The 20,879-nt window shown below is 41.6% G+C and overlaps 1 protein-coding gene across 1 annotated transcript in view; it reads right to left on the bottom strand.

Moving 5' to 3' along the window:
- The window catches only part of AMT (aminomethyltransferase), a 525,939-nt gene that overhangs the window by 413,221 nt on the left and 91,839 nt on the right, over window positions 1–20,879 (bottom strand). Inside the window, exons 3-4 of the mRNA XM_044085737.1 lie at window positions 7,317–7,397; window positions 3,534–3,665 (exon numbers count right to left, since the gene is read on the bottom strand). Of these exons, the coding sequence (XP_043941672.1) occupies window positions 3,534–3,665; window positions 7,317–7,397 (213 nt within the window). The remainder of the gene's footprint in view (window positions 1–3,533; window positions 3,666–7,316; window positions 7,398–20,879) is intronic.

Below are 20,879 nucleotides of genomic sequence, written 5' to 3'. Positions count from 1 at the left end.
TCTTTTTGATTGATGTGAAGATGCTTTTCTTTTTGGGACCATTTGCCCTGAATGCACCGGTCTGTCATGTGCGCCCCCCAGGCGTAGTCCAAGGCGTCTGTTGTGATGACTTGATTTGCTTGAGGCTTGCTGAATGGAAGACCTGTGTTTGTTTGACATGCTTGAGCCCACCACAGAAATTCCTTTTGCAGACATGGAATTAGTGGTATTATTGTTTCCAAACTGTGGCTGTGTTGAGACCATATGTTTTTTAGGTACCATTGTAGTTTTCTCATATGCAGCTTTGCACATGGGATTAATAAGATGCAAGATGCCATGAATCCCAGAGCCTGCAGGATTTTCCTTGCAGTCAGTCTGGTGCAATTTGTCAGTGTTCTGAAATATTGAATTAGTTGCCCCTGCTTCTCTGGCGTGAGGTAGGCCATCTGGGTGTTTGTGTCCAAATTGGCACCCAGGAAAGTTATATTCTGAGAGGGTATTAGCCTTGATTTCTCTTTGTTGACTGTGTATCCCAGAGAGTTTAATAACATTATCACATAAGCCAGATGTTTCAGAAGAATGTGCTTGCTGTCCGCTTGGATCAGGCAGTCGTCCAAATAAGGGTATATCTGTATCCCTTGAAGTCTGCAGTAGGCAATTACTGATGCCAGGCATTTCGCGAATACTCTGGGCGCAATAGATAAGCCAAAGGGCAATGCAGAGAATTGATAATGGGTTGAACCTGCAAGAAATCTGAGGTATCTTCTGCAATTTTGTCTGACTGGGACATGCAGGTATGCCTCCTTGAGGTCCAATGTTACCAGCCAAGACTCCTTGCCCAGCATGGGAAGAAGTTGCTGTAGAGTGAGCATCTTGAATTTTGGTACGAGTAGGAATGTGTTTAGGATGGAAAGATCCAAAATAGGTCTCCAATCTTTTCCCTTCCTTGGCACCAGAAATAGCCTGGAATAAAAACCTTGACCTTGTTCGTGTGTAGGTACCTCTTGAATAGCTTTCATGTTTATAAGATCTGAAATTTGCTTTTGTGCCTCTGCCCTTTGATTGTGTGGCAGTTTTGGCATGCCTCTCATTTTTGGAAGGGTATGAAAATGGAATTTGTAGCCTCTGTTTATAATGTCCAGGATCCATTTGTCCTTTGTGACAACATGCCAATTTTTTGAGAATAGTGCCAGCTTTCCTCCTAAGGGTGCTGCCATTTGAGACCTGGTTGGCCTGCAAAGGGGAAAGTCATTGGGTTTGCTTTCTGAAAGATTGTGAGTTGTCCTCACCACCTCTTTGTGTAGGAGCTTGCCATTGTCTGCCTCTGTACGATCCTTGTGATTGTCCTCTGCCCCTCGGGCGCCTGTATCTGCCTCTTTGGGGTCTGTCTGTGGCAGGAAAGGACCAGTTTTTGGAAGGACAATTTCTACTAAAACGTGGGGGTTGAACCTGCAGAAATTCTTTCACAGTTTGCATTGATTTAGCTTTTTCCTCCATTTTCCTTAATACTTCCTCAGCATTTGCCCCAAATAGTACATCCTTTTGAAGAGGGGCGTCTAGTAATTTAGCTTTGACATGATCAGGAAAGGCTTGTTCCTTGAGCCAGGCATGCCTACTTATGACTGAGCCTGTAACAGCAGCTCTACATGAGGCCTCTAGAGCATCAAAACCACATTGTAAGGTATGTTTACCCACTTGTTCTGCACTATGCATCAAATCCTGCAACTCTTTCAAGTCTGGTTGTTCAAGTTGTGACATTTTACTTTTCAATTGAGATAACAGAAACTGTTGGTATTTTAGCATATGAAACTGACAGTTTAAGGCCCTCATGGTTAAGGTAGCCGAGGTATATACCTTTTTTCCCCACCTTTCCAAGGATCTGGAATCTCTCTCGGAAGGCAATGGATTTTTGGCAATGGAAGCCTTAACTCCCTTGGGCCCCTGTGAGATGGTTTCTAGGTCAGCAGCATGGCTTTTGTAAAGAAATTGGTGCGAGTCAGGAACCCTGTAGTACCTGTCAGGCTTAACTGGAGCTGGAGGTAGAGAGTCCGGGTTAAGGCAGGCCTCCGAGTAAACATCATCTAGGATGTCCAAGACGGGAGGTATAGCCAGAGGCCTGTGCTGGGGTAACAAAAGAAATTCCCTTAGCCTTTTCTTGGAATCTGAGTAATCCTGGCCTTCCCAGTGGAAGTGTTCCCTTAAGGTATGCAAAGTTTCCCCAAATGAGTAATCCTCAGGGGGGGATACAGAAGGAATAGACTCCTCTACATCAGAGTCTTCAAAAGGGGAGTAAGACTGTTCCTGATCATCAGAGTGTTCTGAAATAATGGAGCCCTGATCAGAGGAGGGGGAGTCTTCCTCCACTCTAGGCCTTTTGTCCGGAGGTGGCTGAGAACCTCTGATTATAGTAATTAAATCCTCAGCCATTTTAAGCATCTGTTTCTTAGGCATGGGGCCTGGAGATGGGCCCTGTATAGCTGGTCTCTTAGGGTGCATGGTTGCTTTAGACTTGGTGAAAGCCTTGATGGAGAAAGAAGAGGAATGTCTGAAGACACCTTGTGTGGAGGTGGACCTGTCCACATTCTGTGTTTCAACGCCAAGAGTGGCTTCGGTATCTGTAGTCGGGGTGTGGGCAGAGGAGCCTGCGACCTCGGATACAGGAGACACCGCCAAAGATGTGTCGTCTGTAATCAGGGGCTGCGTAGGCACCTCACTGAGAACCGGACCACGTGTAGTCGGCTTTGGCGTGGTGTCGGTAGAGGCCGCGGACCTCGAGTGTCAGTCCTTGTCTTTGCGTTTTTTAGACAAAACCGGAGTCGGAGTATCCGATGACATGGTATAGTTAAATGCTTCCCCAAAAAATGCTGGGCTTAACTCCGCCCGACGCTTAATAGTGCGTTTGTTGAATGTAGCACAAAAGTGACAGACCGAGACGTCGTGGTCTGGGCCTAAACAAGGTATACAGAGGGAATGGAAATCCTTATGCGGTATTTGCTTCCCACAAGAAATACAATTATTAACTCTGTCTGACATCGGTCTGAGGCAAGAAAAGTTTCCCCAACGGGGTACTTAGCTTTTAAGAAGACTTCGGTTTCCAAATTTTTCATAATCTCAGGAGCTGGCTGACCGGCACTTGCGAACTGCTTCTGCTTCGGGCACCGCGCGGCAAGAAAGACTGAAGAAAATAGAGTCTGCTGGTTCTTTTATACCCCTGTTGCACTGACGTCAGGGAGGAAGTGAGGACAACCGACGCCAGACCTAGACTTTGGAATTCGGCCGACCGAGGACCCGCCTGACGGCAGGAGAACCCGTCTGTTATGACTGCAGCTGTATGTACGATGAACATCTTGGTAAACTTTGACAAAAATAACCTGCAGAACAGAGCTCCACTCAGTGGAAATCAGGAAACATAGGTAACTGCTGAACACTGTTAGTGTCTAAAAAGGAGGTACACAAGACATTTATTAAAAATACTCCTCCAGTAGACAGCCAAAGAAAGAATAAAAAGAGATCAAGCCTGCTGCACGGCTACCAAGAATTCAAATCTCCTGTACCTGCATGTGTGCAAAATCCTTTTCAGAGCAGCCTGCATTGGATACGACATACAGATATCCATCTGAAGTTTTTGTCACAATAAGGTCATCAATAATCCCTCCATTTTCATTGGTAAAAAGTGTTAGGGTGCCCTACAACACAATAAGAACATTTGTCAGTGATAAACGCCTTGACAGATTTAATGTAGCAGTTCTTAACTGAAAGCAAACTAACCAAAAATGACATGCAAAGCTATGGTTAACTCCCACAGAAATAAACTAAGTAAAAAAAACCCCACACTGTTAAACTGTATGCTGCAGTATCAGTGTAGTATACAATTAAGCAATTTCAAACTGGAAATAAGCAGTGGGCGGCACAATGGTGCAGCAGTTAGCTTTGTCGTTTCAAAACTAGAGGGTCTCCGGTTCAATTCTTAGTTGGGGTGCCTTCCGTGCAGAGTCTGCATGTCCTGCCTGCATTTGTGTGGGTTTCCTCCAGGTGCGCCAGTCTCCTCCCACATTTCAAAGACATGCTTCTGGAGCATTTCTCCACAGGCCTCTGCTGAAAGTGGACGTTGTCCCAGTTGGATTTTCCCGGTAAACCAATGTTAAATAAATAAATAAAATATGTTGAGAAACAATGTACAAAAACAAAACTGATGGTACAAATTTAGAAAGCAGCAGAGCTTGACACAGTAGAACACAAAATCCAGGGAAAGCACAGTGCAAAGGACAGTACAAGTCCAACAGGAGAAGAAAACTAGAATACACTTTAACAAGAGGTGAAAAAAAACACTTAACTAGTGTTCAAACAACTAGAAGAGACAAGAAATATGGACACTAATACTCCCAAAATCTTAAACAGGATGTCTGATAGGGTCTTTAACCATAGCAATCATTATCTCAATTGCACTAAAGTTTCCACACCCATGCTCATGGCAGTGTGGGTTAAAAGGGTAAATAAGTGTACTCATTGGCAGATTCCAGTCTCTCCACCTGCTGCATTAATTCAGAAAACTTTCCCAAAATGACACACATTATTCAGTAAAAAGTTATTCTATGTTATCATTCATCCTTGCTAAAATTCATTTGTACAAGCTGTACATGTGAAGTCACAGTGCACATCAGCATCTGAAAGGGGAATGACGGCGAGTAAAATGAGGTCCATTACAGCAGCCCAAAGATGTACAAATATGACCGTTATCATACATTAGTATCACCCTATATGAACAGAAGGCTGAGAAACCAGTCCTAACCAGTGGAACTGAATCTCTAGTAGTTTATTAATGCAACCTGAAGTTAGGCAGATAAGCTACCTCAGGCTGTATGATTTAAGGTGGGATGCCTTCTCCTCCTGGACAGTCCTGCAGAAGAAAGCTGTGCTGCCAGAATGAAGATTCAGGTTATATCATTTAGCACATTTATTGACTGAGGAGCAGGTAGTTAAGGGTGGGTATGGTTTTCATGGATGCAGCCTGAAAACAAGTGCTAAAAGCAGATTTTCCTATATCTGAATATTGTTTACTGCACTAGAAGGCACTTTTCTGTCTCATGAACTTAGATGGGAAACTGAAAATTTACCACAGGACTGTCCATTAGTAGTACAGGGGCAGAGGCAACTCCTAAATGCTTTATCTCATGCATGGGTCCCTTCAAATTATCTATGGTATGATCCCATTTATTCTCATTACGGGTAATATATAATTATCGACCATGGGATAGGTAAGGCCAGTCTCTAACCAAATGGATAGGTTATATCAAGCACAAAAAGGGAAACTGGCTAAACTTAAAATGGCCCAGAAAGGCAGCTACCTAATACTTACCTATGAACCTATGGTAAAAGACAAAGCAATTAACCAGATGTCTACTTAGCTGTTGGCTATTGTACACTGCCCAAAGCAAACAAGAAGAAAACTCAAGTTTTCTCTCCTGCAGAACAGACGTGACTGGGATTTTCTCCACTGATGTCCAACAATCATCACCCCCCTCTGGGCAATGATTCATTCATTCCCTCGTCACACAGAGCAACAGTCGTTCAAGAGGGTTGATTTAAGTTTTCTTTTCAGGCTCTGGGCAGTTCCTCATATCCACAAGGGATATCACCAGGATACAACCATATTCACCAACACCAAAGCAGAGGAGAAAGTCTGCCCTGTCTCAACAGAGAAATTATACTACCACCATGTGCTCCATGACCACATACAACACCTCCTTCCAGAGACATGTGACTCAGCTATGCTCCTTCACTCTTTCTCCTCCCTTAGCTCCTCTAGTGCTATGGCCACTAATAAAATGCTGACCATCTGGGTCATAAGTCAAGATTTCTTCCTTTATGCCAGAGTCAGGCTCCAATACCATTATCGCCACTGTCAAAACAGCAAGCTTCATACAAATGCTTTGAAGCCAGGCCAGACTTTGGGTTTCAAATCCCAGCACCAGCATGAATGCCAAAACACTCAGTGTCAGAGACAACCTTGGCAATACCACTACCAAAGCCAACAGTGGCAACACCAGTGGAGACAGAGACTTGTAACATAATGGGAATGGTAAATGTCAACTGTGTCTGCTTGCTCCAACACTGCATTAAAGAATACACAATGAGAAACATATGTATACTGACGGAGTAAACATTCCTCTCGGCCTACAGAAATTTCACCTGCAGAAAGTCCATCATGCTTGCAATATCAGTCCTGGTGGTTAGAAAGGATGAATGGGTCTCTATGTATCAAATTGCGAGTGCTGAGAAGTCTATCCAGGTGGAAGAGTAATGATCCTACTGACCAGGATACACCTCAGGAGTAATATGTTTAAATATCATTTTGATTTTACAATGAAAAGAACAGAAAGAAGGTGGGAAAATGTGCTTCTCACAGATAACAGTGCAGCAGCATTAAACACACTGATACTATAAGTGATGAACATGGGGCAAAGCAAATGAAAAAAAAAAAAATAAAAGGTGAAGAGATGAGGATCCAAGAACACTTCTTCCAGTTGCAACACAAAGTCTAAATCATAAAAGGCTTTCCACAGATCACAAATGCACACAGACTCATCATAAGCTTAACTGGCGACTAAAGCAGAATATACAAGTCAAGGACATTAAACCATGCAGAAACAATCAATGCCACAAAGACATACTTGGGAACTGAACTCTGTTAGTGGGAACCCATGTCATATCACTTACTAGCAGAGGGTTTTCATTCAACAAATGAACATTCTTTCCTTCATTAGCTGGAAACAAAGTGCAGTGATCTGACAGAAGGCCCAGGACTGCTTGGAATGTTTTGTCAAAACCGCTATAGCCGCTGCAGGCATTTGACAGCTTGCAGTATGCCCAGCCACACAAACAGTTGTAAATTCTAGTGTTTGACTGCTGTTCTCTTCTGCCTAGATGAAAAAGGATGGCCACATTCAACAGAGTTGCCATCACACATGATGTTATGTTTCCAATTTTAAATCAGGCACCTAATGTAAAATACAGCACTTCATTGAGGGTGAGGACTCTGAATGCAGAAGTGTTGTTGTTATGGCAATTTTCACATGCAAAGGAGTAACATGCTTTGCACCCACTGCAGTTGTTCCCTGGCAATCTGCCACTCACTTCATGGTCAAACTGAAGGAGTGTCACAAATGTGATAGGACAGTGGGTTACTTCTATCACAATGAAAAAGCCAGCTGTTAAATACTAAGAAAAAAAACACTTTTTATTTTGCTACGTTTGATAGAAATTCAGTTTCAGAAGCTACTTTTCCTCTTTCATGTTAAAGACTCAGCCTGAAGCAAAATAAGATATAACATGCCTACCTGATTCTCTTTGAGCTCTGCAATGTCTCCAACGACAAGGCTCTCCATGAACTTTACTCGATCTTTTCCTAGAATTTTAGTCTAGATGGGAAATTTAAAAAAGAGAAAAAAAAACTCTTTAGTATGAAACAAAAACTTACACACCAATTTTTTTTTTCTGGACAAGTAAACTGCCTTGACAAGAAAGTAGATAAAATTATTAAAACCTATTCATTATCTGAAAAGCATTTTAATAACTTTTGTGGATACAGAATAATATGCATGCAAAATGCCACATCTCGCACATGCGCGTGCACACACACATACACAGACACACACACACACACAGAGACACAGAGACACACACAGATAGAGACACACACACACAGATGGAGACACACACACACACACACACACACAGATAGATAGACACAGACACACAGACACACACAGCATTCCATCACCCTTTCCAAATCCTAACCGACAGTGAATATGTCCCCACCAATTATTCATAACACCATGCAAATACATTAAACAAGATTACTGGAGCATAATTATGATTAAAGCAGGGTTTTAAAGAATGTCAAATTAACTACATCATCTAAATACCTGGAAAACATGCAATATTACACACCAAGTTTATACAAATGTTGTAGAATACCAGCTGCTGTCCATATCCGGTAGGACTACCCTTTGGATGGCTCTTTGAAAAAAGCCCACAAAATAAGTTTTTAAGTTGTATATGATGTACTGCTCTTCTGCAAACCCTCAAAACAGCCACTGTATTTTGTGTTTATGGGAAACTTTTATTAATTTGATTATAATGCAGATTAACTGTACTGTTAAAAGTACAGTAAGTGGAAGGCAACTTGATGGAAGGTACCAGAAGTACCACTTGCTTATTTTTCAAGTTGAGCTACTTATCACAATATTTCTGCTGCTTGCTTCAAAAAAAAAAAAAAAAAAAAAAAATGAAAATACTGCTATAAATCAGATTAATATATCCAAATAGTAGGACAGGGGCTTCAGAAGGTCTGAAGGTGATCCACGGGGGGTGCACACAGAGAGCAGGCTTGCCTTACCTATCAATGGGAAAAAGAGCAGCCCTGAGCAATGTTGACTACTGTAAAGGGCAGGCGAATCAGAACGCTGGTTCTTCTAAGCCACCAAGGATTTAAAAGAATGAAATCTTGGGTCCTCTATCCTCACTCAGGTCAATAGGCAGTACCAATATGACTGCAAGTAGAGGTACAGAAAATAGGCAAGAGAGGGATGAATTTATTGGAGAAAACTGGAAAATGAACCATGGTATATCCCAGTACAGGCAAAGAGAAAACAATGGAGAGTCCTAAGCAAAAGTCTTGCTCTGATAGAGTTTTTAGTCTAATCTAGAACATAAACTGCTGTTAAAAAGGGAATGATTAATATGAAATGTAAAATACTGTGTGATTGCTGTTAAAAAGGGGATGATTAGTATGACATGCAAAATACTGTTTGATGACCATAACAGTCTATCAGAGGAGGTTAGAAAATATTGGAGAGAGAGACTGGAAAATCTGTTTACAAGGGAACAATGGGAGGACGTGTAAGGCTCCAAAGTATGCAACAAAATCCATAAGGTTGACTTGGAAGTGTTTGCATAGGTATTTTTATACCCTAAGCAGACCTAAAAGAATTTTTCATCAGGTAGATAGCAAATGTTGGCGGTATGAGGGAGAGGAGTTAACTGGGAACATATTTTTGGGAGTGTAATGGGCTAGCAAATTTTAAAAATTCCTTACAGAACACTATGTCAGAAATATTGGGAAATCAAATGGCTGTAACTATGGAGATGATTCTTTTGAGTTGGAGCCTAGGATATGAACTGTCTAGACATATTAAAGTTGTATTACCAATGCAATTACCAGAAAATGGAAATGAAAATCTAAACCAAATGCATTTGAAGCACTGAATATTGTAAAAGAGATAAAAACTCTAAGAGGGGTCTTTAGAAAAAGTTAGGAGAAAATTACATAAAAATAAATGGAATTTTTGGAAACAATACATGCAAAATAATGTTTAGGAGGAGGAATGAGGTTTAAGGGAAAGCAAATTGAGTGATTTATGTAAAGTTGGACTAAATGAGAGTTGTTGTGAACAAAGAAAACATGGAGTGACTGAGACCTGGTTCAAGGCTCAAGAGAGCACCCCTGCATTACCACGCTAGAACTCATACCACACTTTCGGCCCTCTAACCTGGACAAGAACACCAAAGGCGGAGGTGTGCCCATATTCATTAAGGATATCCACACCTCCAGGCTAGTTGCGCAGCATAATGCATCAGAGGTTATCCAAGTGCAACCAACTCTGGGCAAAACTGCAATCCAAATTGTAGCTTGCTACAGATCCCCCACCATGCCCCAGGATTCCCACTCCTCTTTTCTTGATATACTGGAAAATAATAGGGTTCAACCAAACACCCTAATAATAGGCAATTTCAAATACCTCACCATTAACTGGGAAAACTACCCAGGTACCAACTCCTTCGCTCTACACTTTCTTGAATTAATAAATTCCAATGCTCTGGATCAACTTATCCACACCCCCACCAGAGGCAACAATATCATAGACCTAGTCATTACCAACATGAGTGACCGGTGTTCTACACCTGAAGTCAACTCCTCGTTGGTCAGATCCAACCATAAGCTAATCACCCTAGATATCTGCAACCCACCCCATCAAGGAAACCACAGTAAAAAATGTCTCCAAATGCAACTTCATGCTTCTTAAGACAGAAGTGGCGAACTTCACAACACCCATGCAGATGGGTAATACAGTTACAACTGCTGAATCCTACACAAATGCACTCTATAAGCACTTACACGAGTGCATAGATCATACTATCCCAAACAGAACCAAGACGCTATCCTCCAAAAAAAGGAAGCCTATCTGGTGGTACCCAGCCATAAACAAACTCTACAACAGAAGGAAGAAACTGTTGCAAAAGAGAGTAAAATCCCATGAGTGGAGGAGCTCCCTGGTCAGCCTCAGTAAGAAGCTGAGATCCCTTATAAGATCCTCAAAAGCTAGCTAAGAAAACAAAATCACCACTGATTCTAAGGACAACCACAAAGCATTCTATAGCCATGTCAAGAATCTCAATGGCAACACCCAGACCTGCTCTGAGTTACAGCACAATAGCATGAAAATTATAGAACCAACTGATATTGCCAACATCCTGGCAGATAGGTTCAGTGCTAACTTTAACCCAATCTCACCCCCTAAAGGCCCCATATCTATACAAGAGGAATGCAGAGCCCTTGTAATCACATCTATGCAGGTAAAAGCTGCACTCTCTAAAACCAAAAACACAGCATCCATTGGACCAGACTGCATTTTACACGAACTGGCTCCCCACCTAAGCACCATGTTCAATCATAGTCTCAAGTCAGGCTTTGTGCCCACTGAATGGTGCACAGCAACAGTTATCCCACTCCACAAAGAGGGAGCCACCACTGATCCTGGGAACTATCACCCTATTAGCCTGATGAGCTTGGTCTGCGAGGCCATGGAACGTATCATCATGAAACTCAAAGACAATGGTAACCTCCAAACTCTGGACCCCACCCAGTTCAGGTTTGTGAAAGGCAGATCATGCCTTCTAAACCTGATTGACTTCTTTGAGCTCAATGCCAAAAAGTGCATTGTCATCCCCTTTGGTAAAAACTCTGTACCCATGAACTACCCACAAATGGCAGTCTACTTAATGCCGGATGTGTGATAAGAGACCTTGGGACACAGGTGGACAGTAGTCTCTCCTTTGATATTCACATCTCCACAGTAGTCAGGAAATCCTTCTATGTGGCACACCTCATCACAAAAGGGTTCTCATCCAGGAAAAAAAGAGGTCATTGTTCCCCTCTACTCAACACTCATTAGACCCATTATAGAGTACAACGCCCCTTTTGGAATGTACCTCACAAGACATCTGCAGCAGCTGGAAAGGCCACAGAAGTACATCACAAAGAGGATTACTGGCCTCAAACAGATGCCCTACACTAACCGTCTCAAAAAAACTCCAGCTTTACTCTGTAGCATATCTCCTACTCAGAGGAGATCTCTGCTTAACATATAAAGCTATGTTAAACCCAGAGCTGTTGGACATGCTACACCTAAAGAAATCCCAATCCCTCTGAGCTACACACTCTAGGGACCTAAACCTTGTCACCACAATAAACAGGACATGCTGGAGGGATAGATTCCTGTTCCAGAGACTTCCTATACTCCGGAACAAGCTACCCATCTATATCAAACAAAGTTCCTCATTAGCACTCTTCAAGAAAAATCTTGATGAGTGGATGGGAAATAGGAAATACACCCCGGGGATCACTTCTGTGGCTCTGCTCAACAGGGGCACAGGAAATTAACTTTCTTGGGTGGCGTAAGCCAGGGAACCTTGTTGGCTAAGCTTACTTAGACCCTTGGGCCGATAGCCTAGCACCTACCTATGAACCTATGGAATGTGTAATGTATATAAATGGAAAAAAAACATTAATATTGTTTGTTTTTTCTTCTATTTGTGTATGTGTGCCTTTGTCTTAAGTGATAATTTAATAAAAATGTTAAAAAAGAAGCATTGGGAATTTTTGCTCCAGGTCACAAATGAAAAAGGACTATGAAGCATGATGAGTTCACTTAAACAGAAATAAAAAATATTCAACAGGGCAAATGTGGACTGTTTTTTTACACTGAAGGAAATTGGTACATTGTGACTACTCATTTTGATTCTGATGAAGGCAACATAATCAGAGCACGTCTGGACTTTCCCAGTTTGTGAAAAAGTCTATACCCAGAGCAGTCCAAATGCTAAGGAATGTATTTGTATTATATGACTGAATCCTGCTATCTAGGAAAAAATTAGATTTTATACCAGGATATTTGCAAAACAGTAGTCCTTCTGTTATGAAATGTGAATAGCCATAACAGACGTGTGGTATGAAATGTCTCATTCCCACAGACTGTGCTTGCACAAAGACAAAACTTTACTTTTGCACAGGTCCCATGCCTACTGACTAATTATCTCAAATGATAAAAACTCTACCATCAGATACACCTTTATAGCTTGAAAATCAAAAATAATGTCTCCCAACCCCGAGAACTCAAAGAGCAATTCCCATTGCAAAACTCTCCAGGAAGCCTGTATTATGAGAACTGACGGACATGATTTTCCCCATCACTTTCAAGGAGGGAATAAATTCATACCTCTCAACTGTACATATTTTCGCAGAATGTCCATATTTTTGCCTCAGAATTTCAGTCTGTTCCTCATAAAATTTGTGGTGTTCTGGCAAAACACTGGGATGAACTGAAGAATGAAATCACTAAATAATGACACACATTTGTAACACAAACCCTGTTATAAACTTAGAAAGTACCTAGAATTACCCATTATAGGGTAAACAAAGACATTGGCAACCTTCAAACACTGGACCCCACCCAGTTTGGGTTTGTGAAGGGCCGATCTTGTCTCCTGAACCTGATTGACTTCTTTGAATCAGTCTCCAGAGCCATGGACAAGGGTAAGGTGGTCCACACAGCCTATCTAGACCTTGCCAAGGCCTTTGACACCATCCCCCACTCTGGAATCATTGATAAACTTACTAAGTTGGGCATTAATCCCTATGTCACCCAATGGGTTGCTAAATGGCTTACTGATAGAACCCACACTGTAAAAGTAACCGACTCCAAATCTAGCTCCAGACAAGTGACAAGTGGAGTACCTCAGGGTTCAGTCCTGGGGCCGCTCTTGTTTGGCATCTACTTCTCTGAAGTACAGGTCAACACTAAGGGACTCTGGCTAACAAAGTTTGCAGATGACTGCAAACTGGGAGCCATTACTGAATCACCAAATGATGTGGATACTCTACAAAAGGGCCTTACAGAAACAGATGCTTGGTGCCAGAGCCATGGGCTCAAGCTCAATGCCAAGAAATGTATTGTTATCCCTTTGGGAAAAAACATGTATCCATGAATTACCATATAGGTGGCAGTACATTAAACACAGAAAGTGTGATAAGAGACTTAGGGACACAGGTGGACAGTGGTCTCACCTTCGATAACCACATCGCCACAACAGTCAGGAAATCCTTCTATGTGGCACACCTCATCACGAAGGGCTTTTCATCCAGAAAAAGAAGGTCATTGTCCCACTATACTCATCCCTCATTAGACCCATTATAGAATACAACGCCCAGTTTGGTATGTACCTCTCAAGACATCTGCAACAACTGGAAAGGCCTCAGAAATACCTCACTAAAAGAATCACAGGCCTAAAGCAGATGCCCTATGCTGACCGCCTTAAAAAATTCCAGCTATACTCTGTCGCATATCGTCTACTCAGAGGCGATCTCTGCTTAACATACAAGGCCATGTCAAACCCAGAGCTGTTGGACATGCTACACTTAAAGAAATCCCAATCCCTCAGAGCTACACGCTCCAGGGATCTAAATCTTGTCATCACAATAAACAAAACATGCTGGAGGGATAGGTTCCTGACCCAGAGACTCCCCAGACTCTGGAATAGATTGCCCATACATGTCAAGCAGAGTGCCTCTTTGGACCTCTTCAAGAGGAACCTTGATTATTGGATGGGAGAAAGGAAATTCACCCCAGGGATCACGTCAGTCGCCCTGCTAGACAGGGGTCCAGGAAAGTAAATAATGTGGGAAGAAATAGCCAGGGAATTGTTATGGCTAGGCTTGTATAGGCCCTAGGGCTGATAGCCTAGTACCAACCTATGAACCTATGAGAATAAGAGCAATATTTAAAATCTGTCCCTATTTGTGGGCCTTTGTCCCCCCCCATTTCTTCAGATTTCTTGGGCTAAGAGGTTGAGAGGTTATGGGAGGGGATCCACTATGACCTATAATGTACTGGGCAGACAGGAAGCAGGACTCCTCCGATTCCACTATCAGTTTGGACAAAAAGGTTCTAAAGTCACAAAATATAAGCAAAGACCTAAAATATAAAATTACCAAATGGTCATGATGATGTGTCCAAGGCAAAGCTAGCCACCCAGGGGTGTAAACCTTGGCTCTAGATGATGGTCACTGTTGAAGTGACACCCCAACTGCATGTGCAAAAATGGCAAAAAGGGGTTATGGTTGGATAGAGGGATAGATGGATCATAATGATGCGAGTCACTGGCAATGAACAACCTATTTAGTGAAACCTTGAAATTCCACATGGAAGTAAGTGTAAACATTTATGACTGGCTTAGTCCTACTGGGCAAAACACGTATTCAGAGAGAACCGAGGAGAGAAGTCACAATTAGAATAATTTGGCACACAGCAGAAAAGCTGGCTGATGCTTAACTTACATAAAGTATCTGTTGTAACATAACAGCATTCTATAGCACAAGAAATATTCAGCAAAGGAAATTGACATATTTAGTACAGGAAATATGACAGAAATAATTATAGTTACAACAAATGTGTTCTTTCATCTAATCCTGTTCAATGATCGCTGAGTAGAAATATGTTTCTGTAAAACTCATGTGTGTGTAACAGTCCAAACAGCAAAGTTAAGCAAAGTAGATAAGAACAGACATACTAAAGAAAAGGCTTACAAAAAGCTACATTTAGAAAGTACAGTTGTAAACTGCACTTAGCATAACACTACAAGTTCATATTCCTCACTACTGCAGCAGCCTTTGGCTATATGGGCTGTATCCTTCCCAGGATACAACAGCCAGACATCTTCAAAAAGCTCTGGCTCCCTCCCACACGGTCCAGACCTCTCAACCAATTGGGGACAAATTTCAACAGAATCAGGAACAAGTCAAGAAAAAATCAGGGACACTTAAAATATTAGTGCTATTAACTTGAAACATTGACAGAATCAGAGTATATGAATTAATACACATTTTCTGAAGTAAAATGTTTATAACTCTTAATTATTGTCAAGTGTAATTCACCACCTTTCCTCCAAAAGTCACTAGATTTAGGAGGGATTAAGAGGGACAGAGTTAAAATTTGAGTCAAAATCAGGGACAGTTGAGAGGTATGTTGACTGGCTAGCCTCTTGGAGGGAAATTAGCAGCCACAGTACAGACAATTTCAGAATCTGCTTGACCATGCAGACAAAAAGAGCTTACTCATCCCAAACCTCCAAAAGATATAAAACAGTAAGAAAAACGTTATAGCCCAAAAATTATTTAAAGAAGCAGGAACATTGAGGGTGGATGCAGCTATTGCAGTAGTGAGGAAATGGAACAGCTACTGTTACGGTAGGTGCAACTTGCACCCACTGTACTATGTTCATTATTCTCAGTGCTGCACTAGCCTTGGTTATATCGGCTGGATTACCAATGCCTATCCAACCTGGGAGAAGGAAGGATAATGGTCCAGGAGCTCCTGGAGAATGGTCTTAGTAAAGACAGTCCTGGACCTGAAAAAGGAATAGAGTTTGTAACGCTTTGAAAAAGTATGTACTGAGAACCAGGTTATTGCTTCTAGAATGCTTCTCAAGTTCACCATTTGCAGTATGCCACTGCATAAGCTAAAGCTAGTAGAATGTGCCTCAATACTGCCTGGATTAGATCTGCCATGGTGGGAAGAAGAAAAAGCAAGATATGCGGAAAACCATCTTAAAACAGTCCGTTTTTGAAATGGGTGGTACCTTCTTTACCCCATCATAAAAATTTGAGCTGCTTTTCTAAAGGACTTAATTCTGTCAAGTTAGTATCCAAGCTGTTTATGCACATCCATGTAGACTCTTTTCTCCTTGTTTTGAGGGTCCAGATATAACACTGGGAGATGGATGGCTTGAATCAAAGTAAACTCTGAAACAACTTTGGGCCTATTTAAGAGATTTGTTTTTAATGTGACTATCTCTACAGAGGACCAGATAGGATTCACCTAACATAAGAGACTGCCGCTCAGATACTCTTCTTGCAGGTGTAGAGTCATCCATGTGATGAACATTAAACCATCTAACTATGCTTGATCAAAGGAAGACAGTTAACTTTCTAGCTCAAAGTTAAGATCCTTGTGAGGTAAACACCTTAACCATTATACCAAACCCCAATCCTAAGAAATCATTAACTGTCTTCTTGTTGCCTACGTTATAGAATTCCCTTTAAAAACTGTTTTACCAAAAACAGACATGAAAGGGGAAGATCCATAGGCAGACATGCTGAGGATGGTAATTTGCACAAATATTTAAGAAGCAGAGGTACGCAGACACAGATAGAGCCGTGGTACTTGGCAAGGCACCAACTAATCTTTTCTACTTGCCAATACAAGGTTGCCTAGTAGCAAGCTTTCTTGCCTCCATTAGTATCTCCTGTATGTCCTCATGAAACAGGTGCCTAAAAGGTAACAAAATGAATTATCCAGGCAGTTAAGTGAAGTTGTTTGAGACTGGGGTATATTACATTTCCCCTTTTCTTTTCTTTTGTAAGTAGGTTTAGTCTGTGAGGAAGCCTGGAGTAAATCACCCTTAGCCAATTACATAAGAAGGGAGAACCAATGTTGCTGACTAAAATGGTGCCACCACCATGGCTTTTGTAGAGTCCTCCTGAATCTTCAAAATTACCCTTGAAATCAGTGGAAAGACTGCAAATGCACAAATGAACATCCCAGACCACAGGAATGAGAATGTGTCTGTTTTCTAGACCCTCCTGCAAGGAGTCCTGGTGCATAATTTTGTTTAGTTGTCTGTTTTGAAAGAAGGTGAAGATCTGCTTGAGGTGTTGCCCACACACAGACCAATTTCTGAAAGACCCCTTTGTTCAGCATCTAATGACAAAGATTTGTCCTGGTCCTGTTCAGCTCGACTGCCAATACATTTTGCTCTGCAGAAATGTATGATGCTTGGAGGGTTAAAACCATGATGAATACCTATCTCCCAAGGCAACATACCCAGCCTGCACTGAGGGTAAGACCTGGTGCTCCATGGTTTGTTTATGTACCACATTAATTTGATGTGGTCTGTAATCACCTGTAGAAGTCCTGGAGACCCCAAACGATGAGATTTTTATAGCATAAATCAGTTATGATCTCTGACATCTATGTGCTTTTGTCTGTCTTAAGAGTTCCGTAGGCTTTGCATCTTTACTTTCTACAGAAATGAGCAAAATCTGAGGCATCTGTAGTAACAAACTGACAAAGGACAGGAGAAAATAGGAGACCAGGATTTTGAGCCATTTGCCGTCTCAACTACTACAAATCCTTTTAGATAAAGGCCAAAACTAGAATATGAAATTCTAGAGATCAATATGTTTTTTTTAATCTAAAATTTTCTCATGTGTAACCTGGCAAAAGGAATCATGAGAATCACAGAAGCCATGAAAACTAGGATCCTGAGATATGCTCTTGCCAAAATCTGAGACTGATTTGGAGAGCTCAGGACAGTTTCCAGATAAAAATGAACCTTTGCCTAGGTAAGAATTTTTTTTTTTTGCTGAGAAGCATTTAGAAGACAGCCCGGGAAAAACAATCTTTTGTCAAATAATCAAGAAGGATTACTAAACATTTATCTGGAACCCTAGATTGGTAAGGAGAAAAAAAACACCCATGTAAAGAACTTGTGACATCTGGCAAAAGACTCTGCAAAGATAAGCAAGCCATCTAAATAAGGAAACATGTGAATGCCTTGAAGTCTGCAATGCGCTACTACTGGAGCTAGATACTTTGTAAATACACTTAGAGCTGTAAATAACACAAAGGGTAATGCAGGGAGCTGCTAGTTCCTAGGTTCATAAGTGTGTACTATACTAAAAAGACCACTGGCACCTTTTTAAGCTTAGCCATGCATCAAAATCTCGCACAAGTTCTGGTATCCTTGGTAGTGTAAGCAGGGGCTTGGAAGATACATTTATAAGCAGTGCCTAGGAGATGATTCACTTATAGGCTATGTCTATTATTGACAGAGATACCAAACCAGGGTTGAATTTCCAGTTGCCCATCAAGTTCCCCCCAACTTACACATGAATTGGATTACAGAGGAACTCTGGATGGGGAGCCTGTTCCAGAGAAAGGGTAGTCTCTGAGACACAAACCTGTCTCTCTCAAAGCAGGTCCTGTTTCTATCACTGGCAAGGTTTTTATCTTTAGAATGGTTAATTCTGCTGCTGTTTGTTTTGCAGACATCCAGGAGATCCATCAGAGCTGGGTCCAATGTTGCCTTGTATTCCAGGCATAAATCTCCCCTCAACAGCCTACAAGAGACACACAGGGATAGGGCTTTAAGGTGGTCTGCATAGGCTGCAGCTACATTATTTCCACTCTGTACTTTTTAGTGAGGAATCACTGTGGACCTTCCAGCTGTTGGATGTGCCTGGTTAAGAGCATAACAAATGAGGCATATACTCAATGACAGCTCTGATGAGTGTCGAAGAGTGTGGAACAATAACTTCCTTAAACCTAAATTCCATACCCTTGTGTATATGTTGCACAATATAGAATGACTTCCTCACTACTCTAAACACATGATGGCCAAAGGCTAGATTATTGTCCATCTGTGTCGCCAAGTTCCTGACTAGTGGTTCAACTCTTAACGGCGTGTTGTCAATACAGTAGTTACCAGGGTGGCTACATTCCCAAAGGATACTATTTTGCATTTCTTAGAATTTAGTTTCAGTCCGAGACTCTAACTAGTTATTTGTCTATATCAACCCTTCTTGGAGAACATTAGTATCACTAGTGGATTCTATGACTGCTCCTAATCTGCAATCATCTGCAAATTTGGTCAGCCAGAGGCCATCGACATTGGTCTTCACTTCAGAGAAGTAGATGCCAAAAAGGAGAGGTCCCAGGACCAATCCCTGAGGGACTCTGCTAGTGACTGTCCTCTTTCTAGAGGTGAACTCCCAAATTCTAACTTCCTGGATCCTGCCCGTGAGCTAGCTGGTTATCCACTGGCTGACATAAGGGTTTTTACCTAACCTCCCGAGTCTGCCAACAATGCCTAAGTAGGGTACTGTGTCAAATACCTTTTCCACGTCAGGGTAGGCAGTGTGAACCACTCTGCCCTTGACCTTTGCTTTAGTGACCTTCTCAAAGAAGTCCACCAGGTTGAGAAAGTAGGACATACCCTTGACAAAACCACATTGGGTTATTGGGTTAATTCCAGTAAAGATTTCCTAAGTCATCATTATTTCCATCATCATTCTTTTAATGGCTTTGCACATGAGACTTGAGACTTATGGATCTGTTGTTTCCAGCATCCGTAGATGGACCACTTTTGTGCAGACTGGCGATGTTTGTCTGTCTCCATTCATGAGGTATGAATCCTGTTTGGAAGGTAAGGTTAAATAGTGATTCCAGGGGGCATGACAGTTTGTGTTTCATGATATTTAGAAGGCAGCATGGACATTATCAAGGCCCATCAACTGAAGTGCCCTTGGCCTTAGAAAAGCACTGAGGACCTGTTCCCTAGTGATAGGTGGGGGTGCTACATTTGATGGTATTTCCTAAAGGAAGGCTGAGGGGTAAAGTTAGAGGCGAATTTGTCTGCCAGTAGGCATACTGTGTGTTCTGGTTCAGTGTACAGGTCTCCATTAATGTGAGCTCTGTACACAGCTGTTTACTGTGTTTGAGGATGCAGACACAGCTTAAAAATGCCTTGTGGTTGTCCTTGGCCTGGAAGGCCAGATTTCCATCAAATCTGGCTTTGGTAGACTTTATCCCCCAAGTTGATTGCTTAGTTTGAGGAGTGCGCTTTTATCCTGCTGAGTGCTACACCTCATAAAATTTGCCACGATTTTCTTCCTTCTGTTATACAGTCTATTGATAATGTTACCCAGACACAGAATCTGAAAAATTTTCTGAAGCCTATAGGTATGGGGATGTCATAATAAGTATCCTTGAGCTGTACAGTCGCCATAAGACGAAGAAGAATGACTGGTAAGAGACTAAAGGGTCAACAATTTGAGTTGGATATTTTCCCAAACAGGTTGAGAAAGCAAAGACCTAGAACTGCTCTTCATGAAAACTCTTTCTTTGGAACCAGAAACTTTCTGGAGTAGAAGTCTTTCCTTCTTGGACCTAAAAGCACTGGTCTTATAAATCATAGGATCAGGAACTGCTGATGAATCTGAGAAGAACAACTCTGTTTGGTTTGGAGGGTGGGAAAGAATTCCCCCTGAAAGGAAGTATACATATTCAGTGCCAAATGTAGTCCTCCTGAACCACTTTTACTACCCAACAGTCTAATGCAATCTGTTCCCAATTAGGAATACTGAGAGCCAGTTTCTAGGACAAATTGAGATATAGTGTCTGGAGGGGGAAACTGCTGGCATAATCATTGTAAAGGGATAGACTGTCCCCTTTGTTTGCAATGAATCACTTTTTTTTTGCTCCCTCCTGCCATATCTGTTGTTTGCCAGGAAGTAACAGGGATTGCGCATTTTGCCTTTTAAAGGGAGCAAATGGTTTGAGAGATTTTTAAATTGGGGATTTGAAAAAATCTTAGAAACTCTGAATTTATTTATTTGTTTATTAATTGTAAAACAAGAACATCTTTTAGATTTTCACTTATGACATAGGCAATCATACAATTATAAAATGAAAAGAAACCATATTGACAGAATCCCAGCTGCA

This window comes from Protopterus annectens, chromosome 10.part0, assembly GCF_019279795.1.
Source record: "Protopterus annectens isolate FY-2018-M chromosome 10.part0, PAN1.0, whole genome shotgun sequence".
NCBI classification, from domain to species: Eukaryota; Metazoa; Chordata; order Ceratodontiformes; family Protopteridae; genus Protopterus; species Protopterus annectens.
Note: the sequence above shows the minus strand (reverse complement) of the source record. Positions and strands in the feature narration are given on the sequence as shown.